Genomic DNA, 22,500 nt, shown 5'->3' with positions numbered 1-22,500 from the left:
TGCTGAAGGATTGAGTCCTTGGGATTCGGCCGGGTTATTACAACAGTTTGTTTCACAATCCGGGTGAACTAAATGGGGCAGTGATATAATCGGGTGTCCCTTTTTATGGGCTCTTAGTTACTTCTACAAATTTTATGTAGCACCTACTCTTTCCTAAAACATTGCTATTGTTGTCTAGGTGTTCTTATTTGGGGGTTGGAGGTAAAGGAAAACTTGAAAATGACTTCTAAATGGAGGAACTTTCTATTATATTTATCTGTCTAGAGGCAATAAATCTGTTTCAGCAGATTAAATACTGACTTCTTTATAAAACCCTGTTTTCTCAAACCTCTTATCAGCAGCACTTGGCAGTAATCACACCTAAGGAAACTTATAATTTTCTTCAAGGAGGTGACACTGACAGAATTAAAAATGAAGGAGCCCCCTGAAAAGCCAGTTCATTACAAATTAACAGTGGTCTTAGCAAAGCAGTGGGCTAAGGCGTGTCAAATAGTGATATGGATAAAGAAACCCAGCATTTTAAACTGTCAGAGCTCAGAGCATAGCTAGCCTTAGAACAAATTAATCACATATTGTCAACGCAAAGTTGCATCAAATTAACACATCGGATTCCAGCATATTAATGTGAGAATGCTTTCACCTGATTATTACTACAAACCATTGCCGCTCTCTGACTGCAAAGATATAATTAAATTGCTAAATAGAAAGTGCATATAATATCTCTGCATGCATTTAGGATGCATGAGCTGAAAAGATCACATCCTAGGAAGTGACAGTTTCTATTTGTAGGGGAAACTTTTTTTTTCCTCTCTCTTATTTACTTGAGAGTACCAGAGTATGAAATTAGAAAAGTTAGTAATGTTATTTGCACTCCATACAACTTAGGTGAAATACAGGTTTAATTTAACGGGTTTGCCGTGCTGCACGTGAGGACATAATGAGCCTTGCTCTCCTCCATACTTTTCCAGGGGACGAAAAGCAGGAAGAGACTCGTGGGAGTTTTGAAAGAAGGATATGGAAAGTTTGCGCACTACTTTTTTAAAGGGGACTCTTTCAAAGATAAATGTAGCCACTGCTATTAAATTTGTGAGCACTGACAAAAAATTGTTGTGAGCGGGAAGTAAAAATCTGTTCCGTATCCAGGGAAAAGCATAAGGAAAGCACACGGAGGTAGGGAGCAGCGGCAGGCACACGGGTTGCAGGGCTGCCGTGTTCCCTGCTTCTGGGAGCGCTGGAGGGGCTCAGACCAAAGGGTGCAGGAGTTGGGCTTCCTGCTTTTTGCACGAGGAGAGCAAATGGTGTTATTTGACAGAGCACTAAAGCGTTTGCTCTTTTGTTAATCAACTTTGAAGTGCAAGTACTTTGGCTGCATTGCTGGAAACACGATTGCTTAGATTTGGTTTGATTAAATGGACGTCCCACCTCACTGAAGGGTCGTGTAACCAAGTCACATTCAATGTAATTCTTCTTGGTGCAGTCCAGCCCTAGGACTATTTATCATAGATCATTTTCTGAAGGTTGTGCTGCTTCATCTTGTGACGTCTTGCCCTTGTAGCAAGCAGGAGGTGGGTGCACTGTGCCGCAGCCCTGCGCCCGCTGTTTGGCCTTGGGGCACTGCTGCCAGCCCCAGGGCTGCGTGCACCCATCCCCTCTGCTGTGCACACGGTGCTGATGCTGAGGAGAAATTCATGGAGGAAATGAGATCTTGCCTTCCTGAGTAGCCCCATTGCTTTGTCATCTTCAGTGTCAGCAGTGGATTTTAAATTGAGGGGGAGAAAGCTGTTGTGGCCACGTCATTAAATGCTGCTCTACATATTTCCATAGGAAAGCCTTCCAGAATAGAAAATTCTAGTTAGTGATAGTTGGATAAGAGCCTGTAGTAAAGCTTGAGCACATCAGCTACGAAGAGTTTAATTTGAGCGCAGGGAGAAACGTTCCAACTAGACACAGCAAAAGCAAGGAGATTTCCGGCTGTTTTACAGATGATTTTCTCTTTCTTTCTAAGAATAATTGAGTCATTTTAATGCGAAGCCTGGCTTGATTTCTTGGAGCGGGTTGGATGTAATTAGTTGCAGCCTCAACTTTGAAATGTTTTGACAGAAACTGTTATCTTTTAGCTCGCCATTTTTTCTAGCATCTGCCCTAAATATTTGTTCCTTTCTGCGATGTGCGACTTTGCAACTTTAGGTCAAATTTCAGATACAGCTCTGTCTTCTTTGTTACCTTGATCGCTTCCTTCAGGATGAGGGAGAATAATTACGCAGAACATCTTTTCCAAGCAGCTGGAGTCAAGTTCCAGCTGACTGCAGCACCTGTGACGGTCGAACCTCTGCCTCGGGCTGCGGTGCGCTGCCAGCCCGGCGGCGCGGTGGCGGCGTGCTCGGCGGTGCCCGGCTCGGCGGCGTAACGCTACTGCCCTTCTGCGAGCTTCAGATGGCAACAGTGCCGGCGAATGCAGAGTGTCTGCTTTAGACTAATTAGAGGGATGATTTGTGAAACGCTGGCTATTTATTTAATTAATCACCAGCACAAAGCTATAAAACCCATATTTTAAAAATCCCTGTTAGTTTGCCATGTGGTTAATAGATTGTGGCACATTAAAAAGTGACACGGTGATGTATTAAAAATGTTCCACCTAAGGTTGGCAAATGTCCTCGAGGAACTTAAGCTGTCTGCTTTGTGCAACAGAAGCATAGGATTAGAGTCTGATCTGTTTAAGCATTGAATATTTGTAGAAACATTTATCTTTTGAATAGCGTCTCTTCATTAAGATCTCGTGGCGTATTCTTTAACATACAAATAATGTTTATGGTGTGATTTTAATTAAAAGTTTTTGTTGCATTTCGTTATTACAAAGAATATCTCTGTTCCTCTGTATTAAACTGTAAAGCGTATCGCCAAGTAAAATGTAAATAATTCTCCTAAAGTAGGCCATTCCTTTTCTTCAGTGCGCAGAAACCAAGGAGTTCCTGGTAATGAATGCATTTCTGTTGCAGCCGTAGCAATTGTATTTTGATAAATCTGGAAACGTGTTTCCATTCTTCAGCAGAAGTGGTGGAGCTGGCTGGTTGGCGCGTTCCAAGCCCTGGCTGCTCAGTGCTCGGGAGAAAGGCAGCTCCAAGCGCCCTGTTTGACTTCAGTGGTGCTGCAGGGGTTGTGCTGACCTGCTGCACAGGAGCTGCTTTCCTTCCTGGCAAAACGCCGCTTGAGTGTGGCAGGATTAAAGATGGACTGGATCCATTTGTCCTGAAAATGATACCTCAGTGAAAGTAATTGAAGCCTGGGCTGTAAAGGGGACTATAGATTTTTTCCTTCTGTTTCGAACAGAATTTGTCAGGGGAAAAAAAAGAAAAAGGAAAAAAAAAACCCACAAATAATAACAAGAAATTTTATCCATAGCAATTTGAATAAAATGACTTTAAGGTGAATCATGTAAATGAATACATGTTAACATGATTGAAATATGCTGTTACAAGAATTATATGTATTATTCCTCGCTCAAGACTCGCATAGATTTATTAATTGTGGGAGTGAATGCCAAGAAGGAGCAGGCAGTAATTTTGGAAATTTGATTAAATGATTTTATATGTAAGTCATAGTTTTGAGGTGGGAATAAAAAATGGTTCAGGTAGAAGCATGGAAGGAAACTGTCCAGCTCTGGAGGTTATGTTTCTCAGCTGTGTGTTGTATAATTAACTGGTACGTTAGGAGGGGGGCTGGAATAAAACATGAGTATGTGAACGCAGCCTGGAGCTGATGTTGTAGCGATCGTTGCAACGCAGATAAAGCATTTCTCATAACTGCTGTTGCCTACTGGAGCCTTTGAAACATCTGGACCTTTAATTGAAAAATAGTGCGATGCTCTACAAAGCAGACATGCTAAGTGAAGTCAACAATTTAGAATAAAAAAGTGTTATTTACCTCGTAGTTAAATATTCATACTTTGTTATGCTTTGTATAACAGGAAATTACCGGGTTAAATTTTTATGAATAGTGGCAGCACAAATAAGATAAATTAAGTATTTAGCACGTTAATGGAATTTTACATTGTTGTCTGCGAAGGCTGCAGCGTGGGCTTGGAGGAGAGAGAACTGCAGCTCGGGGAGGGCTGACCTGGAAGGGCTGCTTCCAAACTGCGGGCACTGCCATCGGGTGGGCTGTGCTGTGCTGTGCTGGTGGCCTCAGTCGTGGCATTCTCCATAAATGACTTACGAAAAAGAGAGGTAATCGTGTGATTACTATAGTAAAGAAAATTACCCATAATGGTTAACCACCCGGTGAAATAAATGGAACTCTGATTTTCCCATAGCAGCACACAGTACGCTGCGTTGCAGAGTAAGAGGACTGGAAGTGCCCTGTATTTTCGTACAGGCGCAGTGTTATGGCTGGGAGCGTTCCAGCCTGCAGCTGGATGTGTTCTCCAGTTCCGATACTCTGCGAATGAAATGAACAGACTCTATTTTAAATAATTAACCATCATATTATGTTAGATGCTGCTTCACTGACCGCACCAAAATCTACTAGTTGCAGCTCCCTTTCATTCCCACGTAGTGCAGCTCTCGGATATTGGGGCTGCTAAGCGCATCCATCATCCTGTTTTGCTGCCATATGCTGGTGGTGTCAGCCTGCACTGCAGCGTAGGGGTTTTGGCCACGTTCTTACTGAAAACTTTGGAGATACTTGGTCATTGAAGCTTTAAAAAATAATAATATTAATAAATCAGTTTTTTAGATGAACTTTCTATTCCCACTTATTTTGGATGAAGAAATAAATAAAATAGTTCTGTTTTTTTTTTTTAAGAAGTTACTGAAAATCTACCTTTTTTTAGTCATCTCTGAAAAATAGTCCTTTATATTGCCATAAGCATCTGTGCTCTGATCTCTTAGAACGTTTAGTTGTATTTGAAATATATTCACTCACATTAACATTGTTCCCCTTCGTGTTTTTCCTCTGTTATTGAAACATGTATTTGAGCAAGGGATGTGTAGGGCTGTAAAGCAAACTTCCTATCCTGTCACCTAAAGCACGACTGTTCCTCTTGGTTTAAGAGCAGAAAGAAATTTTACGTTTGTAAAAGGGTAAGCATTTGTTTCCATTTTGTGTAATGTTCAGCACTGTTTGCTGGGAGGTGAGTCAATGACTGGAATTAATTATAATTACTGAAGAGACATATACTGATTGAGCAAATAAAGTAGTAAGCTCATTTGTGCCAAGGCCATCTAATTAAATGCTAACTTTGGATAAGCTAGATGTGCATGAAAGATTAATTTTTGGAGGTTTTTATGACTCCCACTAAATAATGATTCAGTAAAATCTTTGCATTATATCATTAGAACATCTCATCTTAAAGTGATATAACATTTAGTCACAGAACTCCATTGTACGGGAAGATGCAGTAAATTATTATTGCTGAAAATTAATCACTCTTCTGTAGGAAATGTTTATGGACTTTGTTTTAATTTTCTGCTGCGATGTGCAGCAAAACAGAAGCGAGAAGGGCACAGCAGTCAGGCTTTTCTCAGTGGCTTTCATGACCTGCCGCCGTGCGGGCGCTTCGGAAGCAGGTTGAGGACGAGTTGTCCTTGTGAGGGACGTCTCCTGCTGGGCTGCAGCAACATCAGGGCTCACAGCACCCACAGGTGTGGGGCGCCTGGTGTGGGAGGGAGGCGTGTGTGTTCTCAGGAACTGTAACCAGAAGTTTAAGGCTTAGAAAGACTTCCTGTGTTGAGGGATCGATAGCTTAAAGTATCTTTTTTTTCAGTGTTCTGTTTGTACTTCAAGCATATTTGGTTACAGAACGTTTTTTAGTGTCAGATATTTCTAAAACCGTAGGTAGCCAACGAAGGTCATTCTGTATGCAGTTTTCCTATTGTAACTGTATCCACTGCTTATATAATTACACATCTTACAAATACAAGCAGAAAACCTATTAAAATTCATGATTTGAGTTACCTATCGTATTCTTCACTCTCGTGTCTGGAAGCAGCAACTTGCATATGTGCTGTGGTGCCACTTAGCTTCTTCTAATTAGCCCAACAAATACCACTACCGTTATCTTCTTTCAGAAGTTTATTTATTAATGACCATAATTCTCCTAAGCTGACTGTAGCTGCTGCTGCTTTCACACTTAATTGTCAAAGTGCAAAAATATGCATTGATCTGCTAATTAACGTTATAAAAAGAAGAAAAAATCTGTGAATTCTGAAGATGATACTTTTCAGGCATTGCAAATAATGGGCATAACTCTGTGCAGCTCATGTCCAGCAGCAGCAAGGATGGCAGTGCTGAGCTCTGGGGTTGCAGGCGGTGCATGGAGAGCTCTGCAGGCAGGGAGCGAAGGGAAACGTTTGTGTGCACGCTGTTAGCAGGAATGGGAAGTGGTACCCGCACACGTTTGTCTCAGGGCTGTGTCCATGTGAATTGCTGTGCCACGAGGTTGATGGTAAAACGTTGTTCCTGCTTGAAGTGGTGAGCTGAAGATGTTATGGATACTGCAAGCTAAAACAGCCATAAGGTCAGAATGAAAGTGCTAGGTAGTCATTGGAGAATCTGTTAGTGAAGATAGAGAATTTTCTGTGATTTATATATGTTTTGTGTGTATTCAGTTACTCTTGGCTTCTTTAAAGGATTGGTGGAATATAATGTTGCTAACAATAAAAGCTTAATGGAATCAGATTTCTGATTTCCTAGAAAATTAACAAGATATTTTATCAATTTTATTCCAGACTTCATTTGTCAGAATATACAGTGTCCAGTGACAAGCTAAAAGAATTTCTTGACAAATTAACTGTGCCACAGGTGACAGATCAGGAAAATGTTAATTTAACGGCCCCTTTATGCTTCCCAGATTTATTGGAAGCTATTAAGGAAACTCCAAATAGTAAGGCCCTTGGCCCTGAATAGATTTTCCATTGAATTTTATACAGGATCTATTAATAAAGTTTGCTGCTGCCTTTTTGAATATAGGTAATCGCACTTCATCTGGGTCTCCTCAGCCATTTACATTGGAATACCATTTTTAGTTGGGAGAAAAACGTAATTATGCTTCTAGGAGTGTCTTTAATCAGGTTCTGAATGGTCCCTCCTCCAGAAGTGATTATAAGCACAGTATAAACCCCACACGTTGTTAGAAGTTAAATCCATTGATACCAGATCTTTGATTCTTCAACACCGAGTCCAGCAGCCCGCTCCCCTCCGTTCAGTCCCACCGCCTGCCAAGCCAGACCTGAGCAGCGTGGCACAGGTGGTAATTGAGCTCTGTGGGACTTTCTGCACAATTAATATTTTGCAGGATCAGGCTAAGTATAGATTCGTTTGGTCCTGTGAATAGTTACCTGGTGCTTTGGACTTCTAAGGCTATTTCAGAATAAATATAATCAATTTGTAATAAAACACATCCGTCTGTAATAGAGATTTCCTTCCAGCCGTTTGACTTACTGATTGATCAGTCCAAGACATGACCCATGTGTTTATAGGCCTTGCTAATTTTTCTTACCTAATGTGACACCGAATGTTCTCATTATTAATAGAAAGTCTAATCAGCCTCTAAATCTCAGGCTTCAGCCTCTGTAATCTCATGACAATTGCACTTTTAATTTATAGAACTATTCACCGCTGTTGTTTTTTTTTTTAAACATCCTGAAGATAGTAATAATGCTTTTGGCCACTTGTCAGTTGTGGCACTGTTGGTGTTGCTCCCCGTGCTCAAAGGGCGACTGGAATCCCAGTTGGTGTGAATTGCCCGTGGTGAGTCCACGCTGAGTGTGAGCGAGAGCCAGGCTGCTGGTGGGGGGAATGGGGAGCAGCGGGTGCTTAAAAGCTGGGGAGACTGGGAGGTTTGGAGATGGGGAAGAACTGAGAAAAGTTCATTTTTAAAAAGAAAAGAAGAAAAAAAAGGCAGCCCAGTGTAGGGCAGAGGAGGATCTAAGGTACCCAGCGGGGGAAGCGTTTGGGTTGGATGTCTGCTGCGATACTGCGCCCACCCTGCCCAACCTGGAGTTAATTTGATCAATTTAAGAAAATGCCTTTTGAATATAAATTGAGAAGAGCCCCCCCACACGTACACACACGTGGACATCTGCCGGCCTCCCCACGCTTCTCCTTGGCAGGGCTGCTCCAAACCTACGGTGTGACGTAGCGGCTCGGTGACTCCCACAGGAGATGGGCAGAGCTAACGCTTTCTTTTAAGTGGGTAAACCCAATTTCTTCTGTACCTGAACCATGTGGGAAGGGGAGGTCGCCGCACTACAAAAATGCTTCACTAAAATAAAACAACAATTATATTTGAATGGATTTAATTAATACTTTTAGCTGTGCTAGTAAGAATAACTCTAATCTTTAAATTCCTATTATTTCTCTAATTTACAATCACGCTGAGGGATCAAATGGTTTTTAACAATGTATTGAAATTAGCACGTGGCATTTAACTCCCTGTTTTATACTCTCATTGTAGATTTACAGTATTGGATCCCTTTATTCTGTTACTTAATACTCCTAGTGTATAATTCTAATGATATTTTCTTCTCTGAAGGCCTCTAGGTGTGTGTAGATAGAGACGTACGGTTACAGCAGGGGTGCTTTTCCAGAGGGGTGTCAGAACGTGCAACCTTTTGTCCGTTCAAAAGATTTCAGCTGTAGATGTGATCGGTTCTCTGAGCAAAGCGAGGCCAAGCATCGTTTGGTTCTTAGCCTCGTGCTCGCGGTGCAGCTTTGCAGCAGGTCTGTGCTGCCGTCCCACCTGCGGGCGCCGTGCCTGCAGTGCTCCCAGCTGCTGCTGCTTGGCTGCTCGCGCCTCGGAGCTGCGGGTTCGCATCTCATTCATTTGTATCTGCAGGCAGGCCTGTTAGTTTCTGTGGGTGGCTTTCCTTTTTCTCTTATTTCCTGTAAGAACGTGGAATCTTGCAGTGAAGTTCAGACTTCTAGTAGAAATCAACAAATCCTATAGAAATCTTTGCCAAATCTTTGGTATTGCTCCTGCAGGTAATTACACAGCAGTAAATGAATTAGAACCTAAGCATTCTAACCTCTTTCAATTTTAAGTCATGGCGGGGTATTTTGATCTTATTAGTGAGGAGAACTCTATCCGTACCAGGTTTTGCACTAGCTGTGTCACGCTTTTTCTTTATTCATTCTAATGAAATGTATTTTCTCAACAGGGCCATGTTGGTACCACGGCAACCAAAAAAATTGATGTCTACCTCCCACTGCATGCAAACCAAGACAAACTGCAGCCCATGACAGTTGTGACGATAGCAAATGCCAAGGTGCATGACCTGATTGGACTAATATGCTGGCAATATACAAGTGAGGGACGGGAACCAAAACTGAAGTAATGTTCTTTCTTTACTACCTCTTGATCTCTAATTTTCTCCTCTGCAGCATTTTTGCATAACAAAATAAATTTTCATGTCAGTATTCTTGTAGATAAATCTTAGAGAAACCACCTACACATTTGTATTTCTTTTTGAGAAATACATCTGTATCCATTTCTCTTTCAGTTAAACCACTGGGTACTGCCTAGTGATAAGTGTATGAAACCACAGAGCCATAAATGAATCATAATTTCAAAATGTTCTATATAAAAGTAATATAAAACCTATCTCTTCTAGCATCATGGAGGCATGTTCTATGTCCCATCTATTTTTTATATTGTTCTTAGTGGCTAAGATCACAAGAGTGACAAATGGAACATAGAACTCTCTGTAAATCCCTCCTTTTGTTTGTTTTGAGAGAAGGTACTCGCGTTCTGCCTCTGTTTCCTCTCACTGAGGACTCCTCTAGGTTCGTAAAGAATCTTTGATAATCATTGCCAATCACTTCTTTGTTGCAGTGAACTCTGCCCCCAGTTTTTTTGTGACCAAATAACGGTTTGGATTTGTTGTGCTGGAGAACTAAGATTGTTTAGCAGACTCTGTTAGTTCATCATGGTCGTTAGATAAGGAGTGCATGAAGCAGGTACTGCTCCTCCCAGTAACTTTGTTTTTAAAACAGTTCTGTAAAACACAAGGAAATACTTCATTTTTTGCTGGGTCATAGAGTGTGAAGAGCCTCTTAAAATAGTTTATTACAGAGTTACTGGTAAAAGCTATTAGTAGGTAGTGTCCGAGGTGCAAAGAGGAGTGACCATTTGCATTGATAAGTGGTATAAGCTGGCAATTGTTCACATTTCACTGTTCCTGGAATGTTTGATGAATGTTTTTCCTTTGGTATCCTGTTCTGCTCTTTCAGGAAGTTTGAACTATTTGAGGACTCGGTGGTTCTCTCTTCTGCTATAGCACAGTTCTAATTGGAAAGGGAATGTGTTGAGAGGTCTCCTGAACAGCCCTTCTCTAGGATCCTGAGGTTCAGTTCATCTCCCATTAGTAGAAATAGGGCAGAATAGGAAAGCAGTCTCTCTTGAAAACAGTTTCATAGATATTGTTGCCTTGGATATAGAACTTCTCTTAGCAATTCTGAATGGACATATGCAGTGTTTTGGAGGTTAAGCTCTTCGGTTTGGTCTCTTTTTTTTTTTTTTAATGGAGAAGAAATATACAGTTATTTGCAGATGGTGCTATTTCATTTGCTGTTAATAATTTCTGTTCGTTATATCATAAATTCAGTAGTGTCTCCTGTGTATGATTAGTTTATTTTTTAATTACTAAGATACTGCTAATATCAATCTTTGGACACACATGTATTTTTCAGGAGCACAGCATACTTCAAGTGGAACAATGCCAATGAGTAGTATTACATGAAATGTAATTGCCCCCAGCAAAAGTCAGCAATGGGAGGAAATGGATTTCACTGTCTGCCTTGAAGGATAAAGTGTTATGATGTGTCAGAGGGTGATCATCATCGAGGATGCTGTCTGATGTAATCAAATCTCAGGACGGAAATAGTAAAATAAAATAAGTAACAGTCATGAGTTCCTCAAGACGGTCTAGCAGCAGTAATTGAGAATCTAGATACAAATGCTCTGAGACAGGGGTAGAGCCTCAAGCTTCCAAGAAGCTTTTCTTATGTAGCTGTTAATTATTTCTCTTGTCTTCATCGCTTTTTCAATCTTTGGTTTGTTTGTTTGCTTGTTTGTTGAGCATTTCTGACTGCCCTGTCTTTTAGCAAGGATTGATTTAACTTTAGATGGATTCTCATCAGAATAAGTAGATCTCATAGTTGTGATTCAATCTGTGTTAATGTTCAGGAATGCACTCCATATTTGAAGGCATCTGTAGCCCCCTAAATTTATGAGATGTAACAGACATTATGTATTTTCAGTATAATTGGTGGAAGATAAGTTGGTTTCGCCACCACCTTTTTTGGCACTTGGATCACTTTGAGGCCACAGTGAGCACCGATTGCTGCCTGCATGGCTGTATGTTTTGGATTTAATGAGAATTATGCAAATGGGTCAAGTACCAAATGAAAATGTTAGCTTGATTTATACAGAGCTTTGAGTGCACACCAGGCTGCACAGAGAAGAATTCTGTCAAGCAAACAGGTTAGGAAATCAGCAGCGTAAGGCCCAGCTCACAGCTGTGGGAAGGCAGGCAGCAGGGGGCTGTTCAGACTGCAGGGTCTCGTGACGGCAGGTAGCTTCAAAGTTGTGTTGGACCGGATGGAACGAGCACGTGGAGTTTGTAGAAATCCAAATAGAACCAGAGGAGGACCTGAACATCACACCAGGTGCTTCTCACAACATAGGCAGGATCTGTTATTCGCAACCTCTTCCGCTTCTCTTGCTCCTGAAGAGACTCGCAGCAATGAGAAGCACGCCATCTCCCACCTGGGTATGCTTCCTCCGTTTATTTCAGAGTCCTACCTCTGTATGAATTCTGTCACCAGTGCCAACTTTCATCAGTTTCCAAAAAGTCACTTAAGTGCTCTTGAAGTTAAAAATTAATTCTGCAGCAGCGTTCGTTCTTCAGAGCAGTCCAGAGACTCATGAAAGTTTTTTTAATAGTATTGCACAACTTTCAAAATTCAAAGTGACAAACAGTGCTGGGTTACCTTTCTGTAAGCAGAAGTACAGCACACATTATAGTAATGCATCGTTGGTACCTGTTTTATGTAATAAATATCTTAGTCGTGACAAAGTGCTGATAGATCACCTGGACTGAGCACTCTCAATAAAGCACAGTTGCAACCAAAGGTTTGTGAATTAATTGAGAAAATTGCAAATCAGGTAGTCAGCGAAATAATTCATTGTCACATCCAATCAATAAACTTTGTAAATCAACTCATTTAATTCAAAAAATGATCTATATAGATCAAGCGACCAATTAAACAATTAGCATACACTTTGCAATTAATTAATGTAAGCATCAATCATGCAATTAAAACTCCAGATTTAAACTGCGGAGTTTAGAAACATATTGCCACGTGAACATTCACTACTTTAATGCTATGTGAAATGCCTGAATGCCAGCAGATTTGTAAGAGAATACTTCTCTTCCACTCACGTTTAAATACTAACTTTTGAGATAGTGGTAATCAGATGTTCCTAGTAATGAAATCTGTATTTTGTGTACCTACTTTGTTATTTTCCTCTGGAATTTAGTGTGTAGAAAGGAAAGAGGCTTACATTTTCCTTTATTTTTTCCTCATGATGTTTCTGTTTAAAACTGGCAGCATTACTCGGCTCTTGCTTGTTAGTTTGTACTGATTTGTAACTGCTTTTGGTTACTGGGAGCTGTAGATATCTGGAAATGGCAGCTTTTCTACTATCACTGTTACTGTGTTGACCAGCGTTTTACTTTTTCCTGCAGTTTATTTCTGAGCTTTTGTTTACTGCACTGCTAACAATCTTGAGAGTGCCCCCTACTTTTCCAGGGCATGTTCAATAATTCTTTTTGCAGTTGCTTGATATGAGTGAGATAGGGAGACACTGTTTGTCTTTAATTCTAATGTTTAACGGCCACATAAATAAGTATGTTTTCGCAAGTGGGAAAGCTCCAGCTTTATGAAGTCATGAAACACTTCCTGACCTTAGTGGAGTTCAGTCCCTGTTGCTCCTGCTTGCAGTTCTATCACTGATGAAGTGAGACTTGCTGCCTTACTCTGCAGTACAAAAATACCTTGGGGCATACATACCTATGTGCTCTCAGTGGATTTTAAGTATATTCCTTCTGTACGAAGTGTGTGCTTATTATTAGATCTGCTGAACTGAACTGGTCGTGGAGCTTCCCTCCCAAACAGACCCATGTTATGCTTTGTTTCAGCGAGAACGTCAGTGCCTACTGCCTCCATATTGCTGAGGATGATGGTGAGGTTGACACAGATTTCCCACCCTTGGATTCCAACGAGCCCATTCACAAGTTTGGCTTCAGCACTCTGGCGCTGGTTGAAAAGTACTCCTCTCCTGGCCTGGCAGCAAAACAGTCGCTCTTTGTCCGAATGTGAGTATGGATGCGAACCGTACCGCCACCTCCACATCCTTTCTCTTCCCTATTTTCCTTCATCTGAACGTAGCGGGACTGAGCAGACCGTGTCTCTACAGCCCTCTGCAGGCGTGCTGCAGAGGGCAGGCAGGGGAAAGCGGGCAGGCAGCAATGGGCGGTGAGCCTGCGGTGATGGGCTGAGTGTGCAGAGCTCAGTGAGCCGTTCTGTCTGTGGTCAGTGTGGAAAACAACTACTGCACTCTGTTTTTAAGCTCAGATGGCCGTAGTTATTTCACCAAATCACTGATAACATCGGCCACATCTTAAGTGGAGAAGTATTTAATGCTTGTATCTCTTGAAATGAAAATGAAAATGTTTCTTAGAGACATTCAAATGAAAAGAAATTTGCAGAAATTCCACACGTATTTCCTTAATGCTCATTCACTTCCACTGAATGCTAGTGCACTTCCACTGCTCTGTGTCACTGGAAAAGAAAATATCCTGTCAACAGTATTTACAAATAATTTATTCAAGGTAAACGTATTGAGCCCTGCTGAACTGGACGCAGCAGTGTGGAAGCTGATGCAAGGAGGAGCTGGAGCAGTCTTGACAGTCACACTGCGAGGCCTCCTTCAGTTTGTGCGGGCAATGGCTCCTCTGTGGAACTGCAGGGTTTAATTTCTAATTTCTTCCACCTGACCGAGGAATGCTGGATGTTTTATCGGAAAGAGGGAATCTCTCTTTCTACGTGCCTTTCTCCAGAGTCAATGCTACTGCCGTGAATTTGATTGCTATTGATTTTTTTCTGACAAGTCATCCTTTAAGTAATATTTTTATTTGCTGTTTTGCGAAGTACTGTAGTGAAATACAAGGAGTTGTTTGCTGATTTTAACAAGAGGTTTTTCAATTCCCTTTTTAATATTTACAGGTCTCTTTTAAGCAGGCCCAAGAGTGACTGCACAAATGTGCTTCTCCCTTTTCCTTTATGCACAGATATGTCTGCTGCCTCTTAACTTCCAGTATGGGTGCAGCTGTTACAAAAAACAGCACAGCCAATTAAGAGGTGCTTATTGGGTAGTTCCAGAAAAATGCGTGGGGCTGACCTGCAGCAGCTGCACGAACAGCAGCAGCCATAGGCTGAATGGTACTGGTTGTGGCAGAGCAGTGTGAAATTCTCAGAGGCTCAGAGTGTCCTAAAGAGCTCATCAGGAGACGGCAGCGTTATTTCTGCCAATAGCAGAGCTCCAGGGTTTGGTATTCTCTTCTCAGAAAAATTAAATCTTACGGGGCTTTTAAAAATCTCATGAGTTATATCTACACTGCTTTGAAATGTGCTGTAACTCCAACCTGTGAACTTGCGATCACTGAAGCAAAGAAAAAGAAAATTTAATATGAATATGCCTTATTTAGTAGACTATTTGCCTGAGCGTTAGAAAATAACCTTTTTCTTTCCTCAGCCTGTTTTTATTTCACATCCTTTCCTTGCTCATAGAGAGGCAGGGCATTCAGTTTGCATAAGGATCCAGTTCTCTGAGTGGTGCTGGTGGCAGGGCTAAGGTCCATCTGCAAAGCTTGCAAAAGAAATCTTTGACATGATGTATGTTCTTGTGAGTCCCCTGTGATCTGGCTTGGAATGTCCTGCAGATTAGAAATAGCTTAACTGCATCATAAGTAGAGGTACTTTTCTGAGAGATTTTTTGTGCCCACGTGTTAACTCAGAATTGCTTGTACTCGTGTACATAGTTAACACAGAATAACATCAGAATTTTTAGTGTCTCCTAGAATAGACAACTAGTTGATCATCACTTGATCAAAAGATTGTTACTACTGCGTGTTTAAGTGTACAGACCATCTCATTGTTATAGGGATTTAAATTCTACATCTTCCTGCTTTCCTTCTCTTTCATCAAACCAGTGTGTGTAGTTATGTTTTTATATTTTGCATCTTTTTTTCCTTCCCCATTCTAAAGTATTTCAGCTGCTGCTGTGTCAGGCATATGACTTGTAATGTTTATTAATATTGAATCGCTGCTGCAGAAACTTGATGCCTCTGAGAAGCTTCCTAATGAAGCACGGTGTTTTATTTCAGATCTCACCCATCCTGCATGTTGGATATATTCTCAGATGTTGTGCAGTCACTGAGCTGACAGTTATGGAACCTCACCAGGAACCTCATTTCAGCAGGGCATATTTGAGCAAAACCAGTTTGCAGAACTTTATACACTTAAACTCCTGCCAAGGCAAACTCGTAGTCACTTGAGTTAGTTATAAATACCCAGTATCAGTGGTTGGAAGTAGCCCACGGTGCATTTTATATTCTGAGCTGAATGCGAATGTCTTTGTGGTTGTATAGAGTAGTAAATAATTGAGTTTGATTAGGGAGAGGGACCTCATTATCCCCCCACCTGTGCCCAGCTGGTAGGGGAGGGTCGAAATGAAGCCATTAGCTGTCTCTCTTACTGGCATCTCAAAGAGCTCAAATACATCTGTGTCTTATTTTCTTTTCTGGCACAATCAGTCGAGCAAGCTAAGCAGGCATGACCGAATTTGGCAAGTTCCAAGGACTCTGGCAAAGTTACACAAGGAGAAGACGGAGGGCAGTCATTCTGGCTCCTAACTGCCCATTAGTCTAGCGAGTTATGCTTTTGGAAAATGTCTGTTGTGGGAAGGAGTACTTTGTCCAATGTCAAACATGGCATTCTCAAACAGCCCTCTTTGATGTCAAATATGATTTGTCAGAAGGAGTCAAACAAAGCACCACATTCATGTAAATGCAGACTCCTTGAGATGATGAAGTAATACCTGAAAGACTTTGAACGAAGGTAGCTTAAAATAAATCTGTACTACCATTTAGGGCTTTTTCCTTGGAAATTTTATTATCACAACTTGACATACAATATCTAATGGTGTTTCTAGGAGTTGTAACTCAGCTGCCAGTTGGCACATAGATGGAATTTGGCATGCGGTTCCTCTGCTCTGCAGTGCCTTTTTCTGTTTTAATGGTATGTTTAAATTGCTTTGACTATTTTTTTTATTTTTTTTTCAAAGCAGAACCAGCGTTATATCTGATAGATTAGGGTTTGAAACATTTAAAAAATACCAGGCTTTCATAGTACATTTACAAATTCAATTCAAAGCTTTGAATGTACTGTGAAAGCCTGTAACTTAGCTTACGGAAAAAGTCTCTTATAGGCTTTCACATGGGTATAGGTAGTTAGCAAAATGTAGTTTAGAATATCCATAAGATGCTAATTTAAGAAAGTTCACATAGATGTGAAGAGGGTGGGGCCCCAGGAGAGCAAATGGGAAGGGTTGGCGTTCTCCGAGGAAGGCACTGGAGGAAGCTGACGAGTCTTAAGTTAGCCTATAGTAGTGTCAAAATGCGGCCAATTAAACTCAGAAGCACGTGGTTATGCAAGGCTATCCTTGCAGAATCATTTAGGCTCAGAGTTAAACCTGTGGCTGGCATAGTCATTCTGGTTCGTATCATTATGTACTTCCTCTTCAAAATTTCCCAGCTTAAGTTAAGCACATTACATCAACTGGGATTTTTAGTCTTAACTATGCAACTCTATGTTGCTCAAGTTGAGATCATTATTCCTGGACACTTTCAGCCACGCCAGCCATGCAAGCTTTAAGTGCTCTAAATTCTGATTCAGATTTAAACAAACAAACAAACAAACAAACCAAAAAAAAAAAACAGATTGTAAAGACAGCTTTTGGAAAAGTTTGCTTCTCATTCAGACCAGAAGCCTTTCATCTTCAAAAAGGTATTTCTTTCTTTTTTTGCACCATCCAGGCCCATGGAGAGGCCGCTGCTGGTCTGTGCTGCTGCCTCCCCCAGCAGCGCCTGCTGCAGCCATCGCCTCTCCTGTTGTTTTCTTTTTCCTCTCCTGAACCTTGCCACCCTGGCTCCAGCTCTCAGGCTGTAAAAGAAGATGGAAAGCCAAGTTACCGCAGAATGATCACTATCATTAACATTCACGGGTGGTTCACTTATCATTCCTGACTGCACAGACATGGCAGCCGTTATGAAACGTCCACAGGTGTAGCACGATGATACATATTACATTGTGCCACAATGGATTTATGTATTCTGTAACAAAAGAAAAGTGTAATGAAAAAATACAGAAGGTAATCCTTTATTCCTCCACTGCACAATTTATCAGTAATGCCTGTGGATGATAAGTGCCAGGGATTTCCTTTGCTTGATTTAACCTTGTCACCCAGGTATGTTTGTGCAAAATGACAGAAAATACAAGCTAAGGAGTCTCTTTGGCTTCTAATTTGTACGGAGCGATTTTAATTGGTAGAATGGCATCTGCTTTTCTGCTCTGATTCCTAGTGTGTGGTGTTGAGCAGAATAAGCTGCAACATATATAATTTATAATGTTAATTAAGAAAATGCTGGAGTTAGGTTGGGTGAGGACAGTTTGTGCGCACCATTGTTGCAGAGCAGGACAAGGCTGGCATGGTGCACAAGGACAGGTTTCCTCCAGACAACCCGTGCAGGCACGTTGCCGTGTGCTGCTGATGTTCCAGAGCAGAGAGGCAGTGGGGCTGCAGCACGAGATGAGGGCCAGCACTGACCCAGAGATGCTGAGCAACCGTCAGCCCCAGGCTGTGCCGTTAGAGGAAAGAGTGCGGCCTGCGTGTTGAACTGGAGTGAAAGAAGGGAGGAACGGAGATCTGAATTCTGCCTGGCAATTCTAACACTGCTGGCAGTGCTCCAGAGCAAATATCCAAAAGTTTACGAATGTGGAGTGCGCTTTACATTTCATTGCTCTTGCCAAAGTCTCACTTACTGGATAGCACACTAAATATAGTAAAACACAGAGGTTTTTCTTATTTTGCTTTGATCGGTAGAATAAACTTTTAAAGATCATTCTGGGATGAGATCCAGCTTCTGAGGCAAAGAATGGCTGGGGCTCAGGCATGATTTAGTAATAGAGTGTCAGGAAAATCAGGCTGACAGTTCTCAGGCCAGCTGCTCAATAAAAAGAATCGACCGAGTCGGGATGCACTGAAATGTGCCTGTGGTCTTTAACAGATCAAGTGTCAGGAGCTGAAAGACAGTTCTCCATTTCTGGGAGGTTCCAGATCTGTCTCGGTGTACAGCCTGAAGTGATCCAGCAGTGCTTCAGCGCACCGGAACCGGGTGGATCTGTGGCACGAGAGCTCACCCAGCTGCTTGTGAGAATCCTCAGTGCAAAAGCATTTCCTACTGAAGGAAAAAAAGAAAAATAGGACTTGGTTCTTTTGGAAGGCATTTTTTGACTTTGTTCTTTTTTTCTGCAGTATTTTGGTTTGTTTTCCTGCATCCTATGAGTTGCCTGGCAGCACAAGTGCCTTTTTCTCTGTGTGCCTTTGGGTGCTTCCAGTGCTCGGAGATAAACATTGTGTCATCTAAATAAAAGGGAAAGAGTAGTTTCCTTATTGTAAGGACAGTGCGGTTCTATGGAAGATTTCCATTTTAAACAACCCACTGAATTCAGCCCAGCCGTTGGCACGGTGCCGAGGGAGGCTGTGGGCTGGGGCACCAACTGCCGGGGGTTCAGGAGGCATTCGGTTCGGCCCAGCTCATGGGCACCTGGCCATTCACAGTACCAGGCTGAGGACAGATTTGCTTATCAACAAAGAGAAGTTGGGGAGGTCTCTGCTTACTGTGTGGCATCAGCCAGAGCCGCTGAACCTTGGGGCTCGAGGGCTGAACTCTCACAGCTGTGGAAATTGATGGTACTCTCATGCAGAACGGTGTGCTCGTCACTGCTAAAAAACGTGTGGCTGAAGTAGCAGGGAAGAAAGGAGGTGTGTGAAAAGCTTGGGTATGCTTGGTTTGAAGACGTGTAAGAGTTATAAATGGTCCAGAGAACGCCCATTTGGGGCTTTTAGGCAGTTTCATTTTTCTGGGAACAAAGAGAATTGGGAGTGAAATTCCGGTGAGGTGGCGGCTGGGGAGGGGGCCGGGCTGCAGCCGCAGAGCTCCCAGTGGGCCCAACGCTGACCAGGGCTCTGTACTGCACTGATGGCAAAGGCACAGGCCGAGGAGTCAGGCTTTTGCTCTGGGATGAGGCCTCCCTTGCAGAGGCTGGCCCATAGCCGCCCTGCTGTGCTGTGCTGTGCTGGAAGTGGGAGCAGGGGACAGTGTGCCCGCAGTTCTGCTGTACGGGCAGAGGAGCAGCGCGTGCACAGCGTGACCGGGGGCTGGAATGGGTGCGGGCTGGGGGCTGCCGCTGCCCACCCTGGCTGTGTCTCAGCATGAACTGGGGGCTGCGTCTGGAGCAACTGGAGCTGAAACTCGTGTTCCCCACTTTCGTGTCTGAAAGTGACATTTAATGTGCTCTTGTTTTTAATGATGCGGTTGTATTGCTTGGATTGCTTTTGACTGCCAGTTGCTTTTAAAATACTCCAGCTGTGATGCACACAGAGAGCTCCGCTCCCTGATTAGAATTCTCAGTTGCCAGATAAAATGTTCCTCCTCCTGTCTAAATAGCTTTGCAAAACAATTTTTTCTGTGCAGCACAGATCTTTCCCTGTGGGTGCCTAGCAGCTCTCAAATTTCTGTGCTAACTGTCTGCAGTGACATCTACTGACATGAGCAGAGATTGACTGCAAGGTCTAAGGGGCAAAACCCGCTGATATATTAATCCAGTAGCTCTTCTATTATATTGTCATCTTCTCTGCTTCCGCAGTGATGCCACTTTCAATATCTGCCAGTTGGTATCTTCCATAGCCACCCGCGTGCTGCTTTGCACCTCTCCGGTGTGGAGCTGTGTGGGCCGCAGCCAGGATGAGTGCCCTGCTGGCAGAGACCTTTCCCCCAGGTTCTGTGCCGCAACGGTTACATCAACGTGTCAAGAAGTTGCATGTAAAATAATGCGATACACTAACACTTCTGAAAAGCTGCTGTTACTTCTCTGAGTGCTGTTCTTCCACTTCTCCTTAATGATTTGCTACATCTGCCATTGGGACGCATATGAAGATGACATTGCAAACTGTTTCTCTGGTATGCACTGCAACACACCTAGGAGATAATAACGAGTGCTGGAGGAGCTCCGTGTGTACATTTGCTCATTTTTCTTTTTTAATGATGAACACAAATTGATCAAAAATAAAGATAAATTAGGAAAATCCTTGCACGCCTTGAATCTTAATCCATTTTCTCCTTTTCTGTCTCTGCCTTTCAAAGGAAGTTTTCTGGGTTTCTCCTTTTAACTTCACTTTTAGAACACAACTTTGTTCATTGCTTTTCTTAAGAAGTACTTTCCTTGAAAGAAACGAAAATTGTAGTGAGCTGCCTGATGATGATCCTTTTGTAAAAATGTATGTACCTCTGTCTTGCAGAAATGCTGCTCATGGATTCTCACTTATTCAAGTGGACAGTATGAAGGTCACCATGAAAGATATCTTGCAAAAGGCCTTAAAGAGAAGGAAAGGATCGCAGAGAGGCACAGGTGGGTTATTTGTTGCAATTTTTAGAGGAAAGTGTGCTTTTTCCTGAGGTTATTTCGTATCACTTTTTAGCTGTTGTGAAAAATGCACCATTTTTTTCAGTGGGCACTGTGATTTCCGGCACCACTCAGAAACTGTTCTGTGCACAGGTCTGTGTTCTAGATGCTGCCAGAAGGCAGACGGTGGAGAAACTGCATAATGTTTGCTGCAAAGCAGTGTATCCATTACCGCCAGTATTTCTTTATGGTAACAAAGCCGTTTGTGCTCAAGTCCAGCCAGTGGTAGCTTGAGCTGATGGGAGGCATTACAGTGAGGTCAGTCCTTGGTAGAATTGCTACACTTGTAATTTATGTAAGAAACTGATACCTGATATGAGTTTAGATAGTTTAAATAAATAGTTGTTACTTTTAGAGAAAAAGTGACTTTCTGCTGTGTTGTCAAAATAGTACTATCGTAGTTAAGACGTATCAACATTTAAAATAGGAAAATTGACAGTACTGGCATCTATGTTTTACAGCAGTGCTTTTCCCAGATATAAACATATTAGTACATATATTTCAGAAGTAGAAGGCTGAGAGATCTTTCCAGCAAGAAGGAATAATTACTGTGAGAAATTGCAGTGAGCTTTGTCATGCAACAAAGGAACTTTAATATAAACCTATCTGTATACTAGGTAAAGATACGGATCTTGTCTTTGTAAATGAATGAAACCTCCTTATATACCCTTAGTTTTAACTGTATGAAAAGAAAATCAACCCCGTTCTGTTTGGAAGTGGTAGTTTGGTGCAGTTTTTAAAGGAGTATATAATCTGTCATGGATTTAATTAGCTATCTTCAGATGAAAGCTGAAGTTTTAATAAAAGTTAGAAGAGATAACACAGTGAAGGACACGGATGAGCTGTCTCAAGGCCATATTCCAAGGGAACGATAAGAGCTGTAAAAAATGGCAGAGGAGAGCAATTGAATGAAGCAATGAAAATCTGATTCTCGTAAAAAAAAAAAAAAAAAAAAAGCAGAGCAGTGCTGTGTTGCTGTTGCTGGTGGGGCGCGGGGGCTGAGCCCGGCACGGCTGTGAGCTCTGGCTGCTGGCCAGGAGCCATTGTTCACCTCGGCTCCGTCCAGATGTGCCAACTGCACGTCCCGGCTTTTGCCAGCTGACTGCGCCGTTTGATAACCGGCTCTCTGGATGCCCATCACTGGCCGCAGAGATAGAATTAAATGATGATGATCTTCCCACAAGTTGGGAGAGGAAACAATGCATATAAATCTTGATTTCATCTCAGCGTGAGAAGTCTTTATCCATCATCACTCATAATGAACAAGTCGTTAGCTGCGATGAATGGTGTTCTGTTTTTTTCAAACACCTCTTTTGTTCACTTTTTGGTTGACTTTTATTTATTTCTTGGGGTCAGATTTCTCTTTCCCGAAGGGAGATGTCTGGAGGATTCACTTAGCTCAGTATTTAAGCTACTTTCCCCCTTTGTATAACAGATGTTATTCCTTGTCCATTTGAAATTTTTTTTTGCTGTTATTCTGTTATGTTGTTTGGTCATTTAGAAAAGGCATGGAACTGTCATTTATTCCTTCAGCTAATGTATAAACTGCTTTTGTGGTACTTTTGTCAGAAACCCTTTGTTGTAAAGGGACTTACTGGCATAAATGTCCTTTCTTTTTTTCTTTTTTTTCTTTTT

At 42.0% G+C, this 22,500-nt stretch overlaps 1 protein-coding gene and 1 long non-coding RNA gene across 4 annotated transcripts in view; one reads left to right on the top strand and one right to left on the bottom strand.

Annotated features, from left to right (window-relative positions):
* MAPKAP1 (MAPK associated protein 1) overlaps positions 1 to 22,500 on the top strand; it is a 76,259-nt gene that overhangs the window by 17,747 nt on the left and 36,012 nt on the right. For all 3 annotated transcript variants that reach the window (XM_010721076.1, XM_003211350.2, XM_010721077.3), the window contains exons 4-6: positions 9,156 to 9,328; positions 13,200 to 13,376; positions 20,702 to 20,811. In XM_010721076.1, coding sequence (XP_010719378.1) covers positions 9,156 to 9,328; positions 13,200 to 13,376; positions 20,702 to 20,811 — 460 coding nt within the window. The remainder of the gene's footprint in view (positions 1 to 9,155; positions 9,329 to 13,199; positions 13,377 to 20,701; positions 20,812 to 22,500) is intronic.
* The window catches only part of LOC109370507, a 25,095-nt gene continuing 17,504 nt past the window's right edge, over positions 14,910 to 22,500 (bottom strand). The window contains exon 4 of the long non-coding RNA XR_002120706.2: positions 14,910 to 17,283. This is a non-coding gene — a long non-coding RNA (uncharacterized LOC109370507). The remainder of the gene's footprint in view (positions 17,284 to 22,500) is intronic.

This window comes from Meleagris gallopavo, chromosome 19 (assembly GCF_000146605.3).
Source record: "Meleagris gallopavo isolate NT-WF06-2002-E0010 breed Aviagen turkey brand Nicholas breeding stock chromosome 19, Turkey_5.1, whole genome shotgun sequence".
NCBI lineage: Eukaryota > Metazoa > Chordata > Aves > Galliformes > Phasianidae > Meleagris > Meleagris gallopavo.
This window is presented reverse-complemented; position numbering and strand designations above follow the sequence as displayed.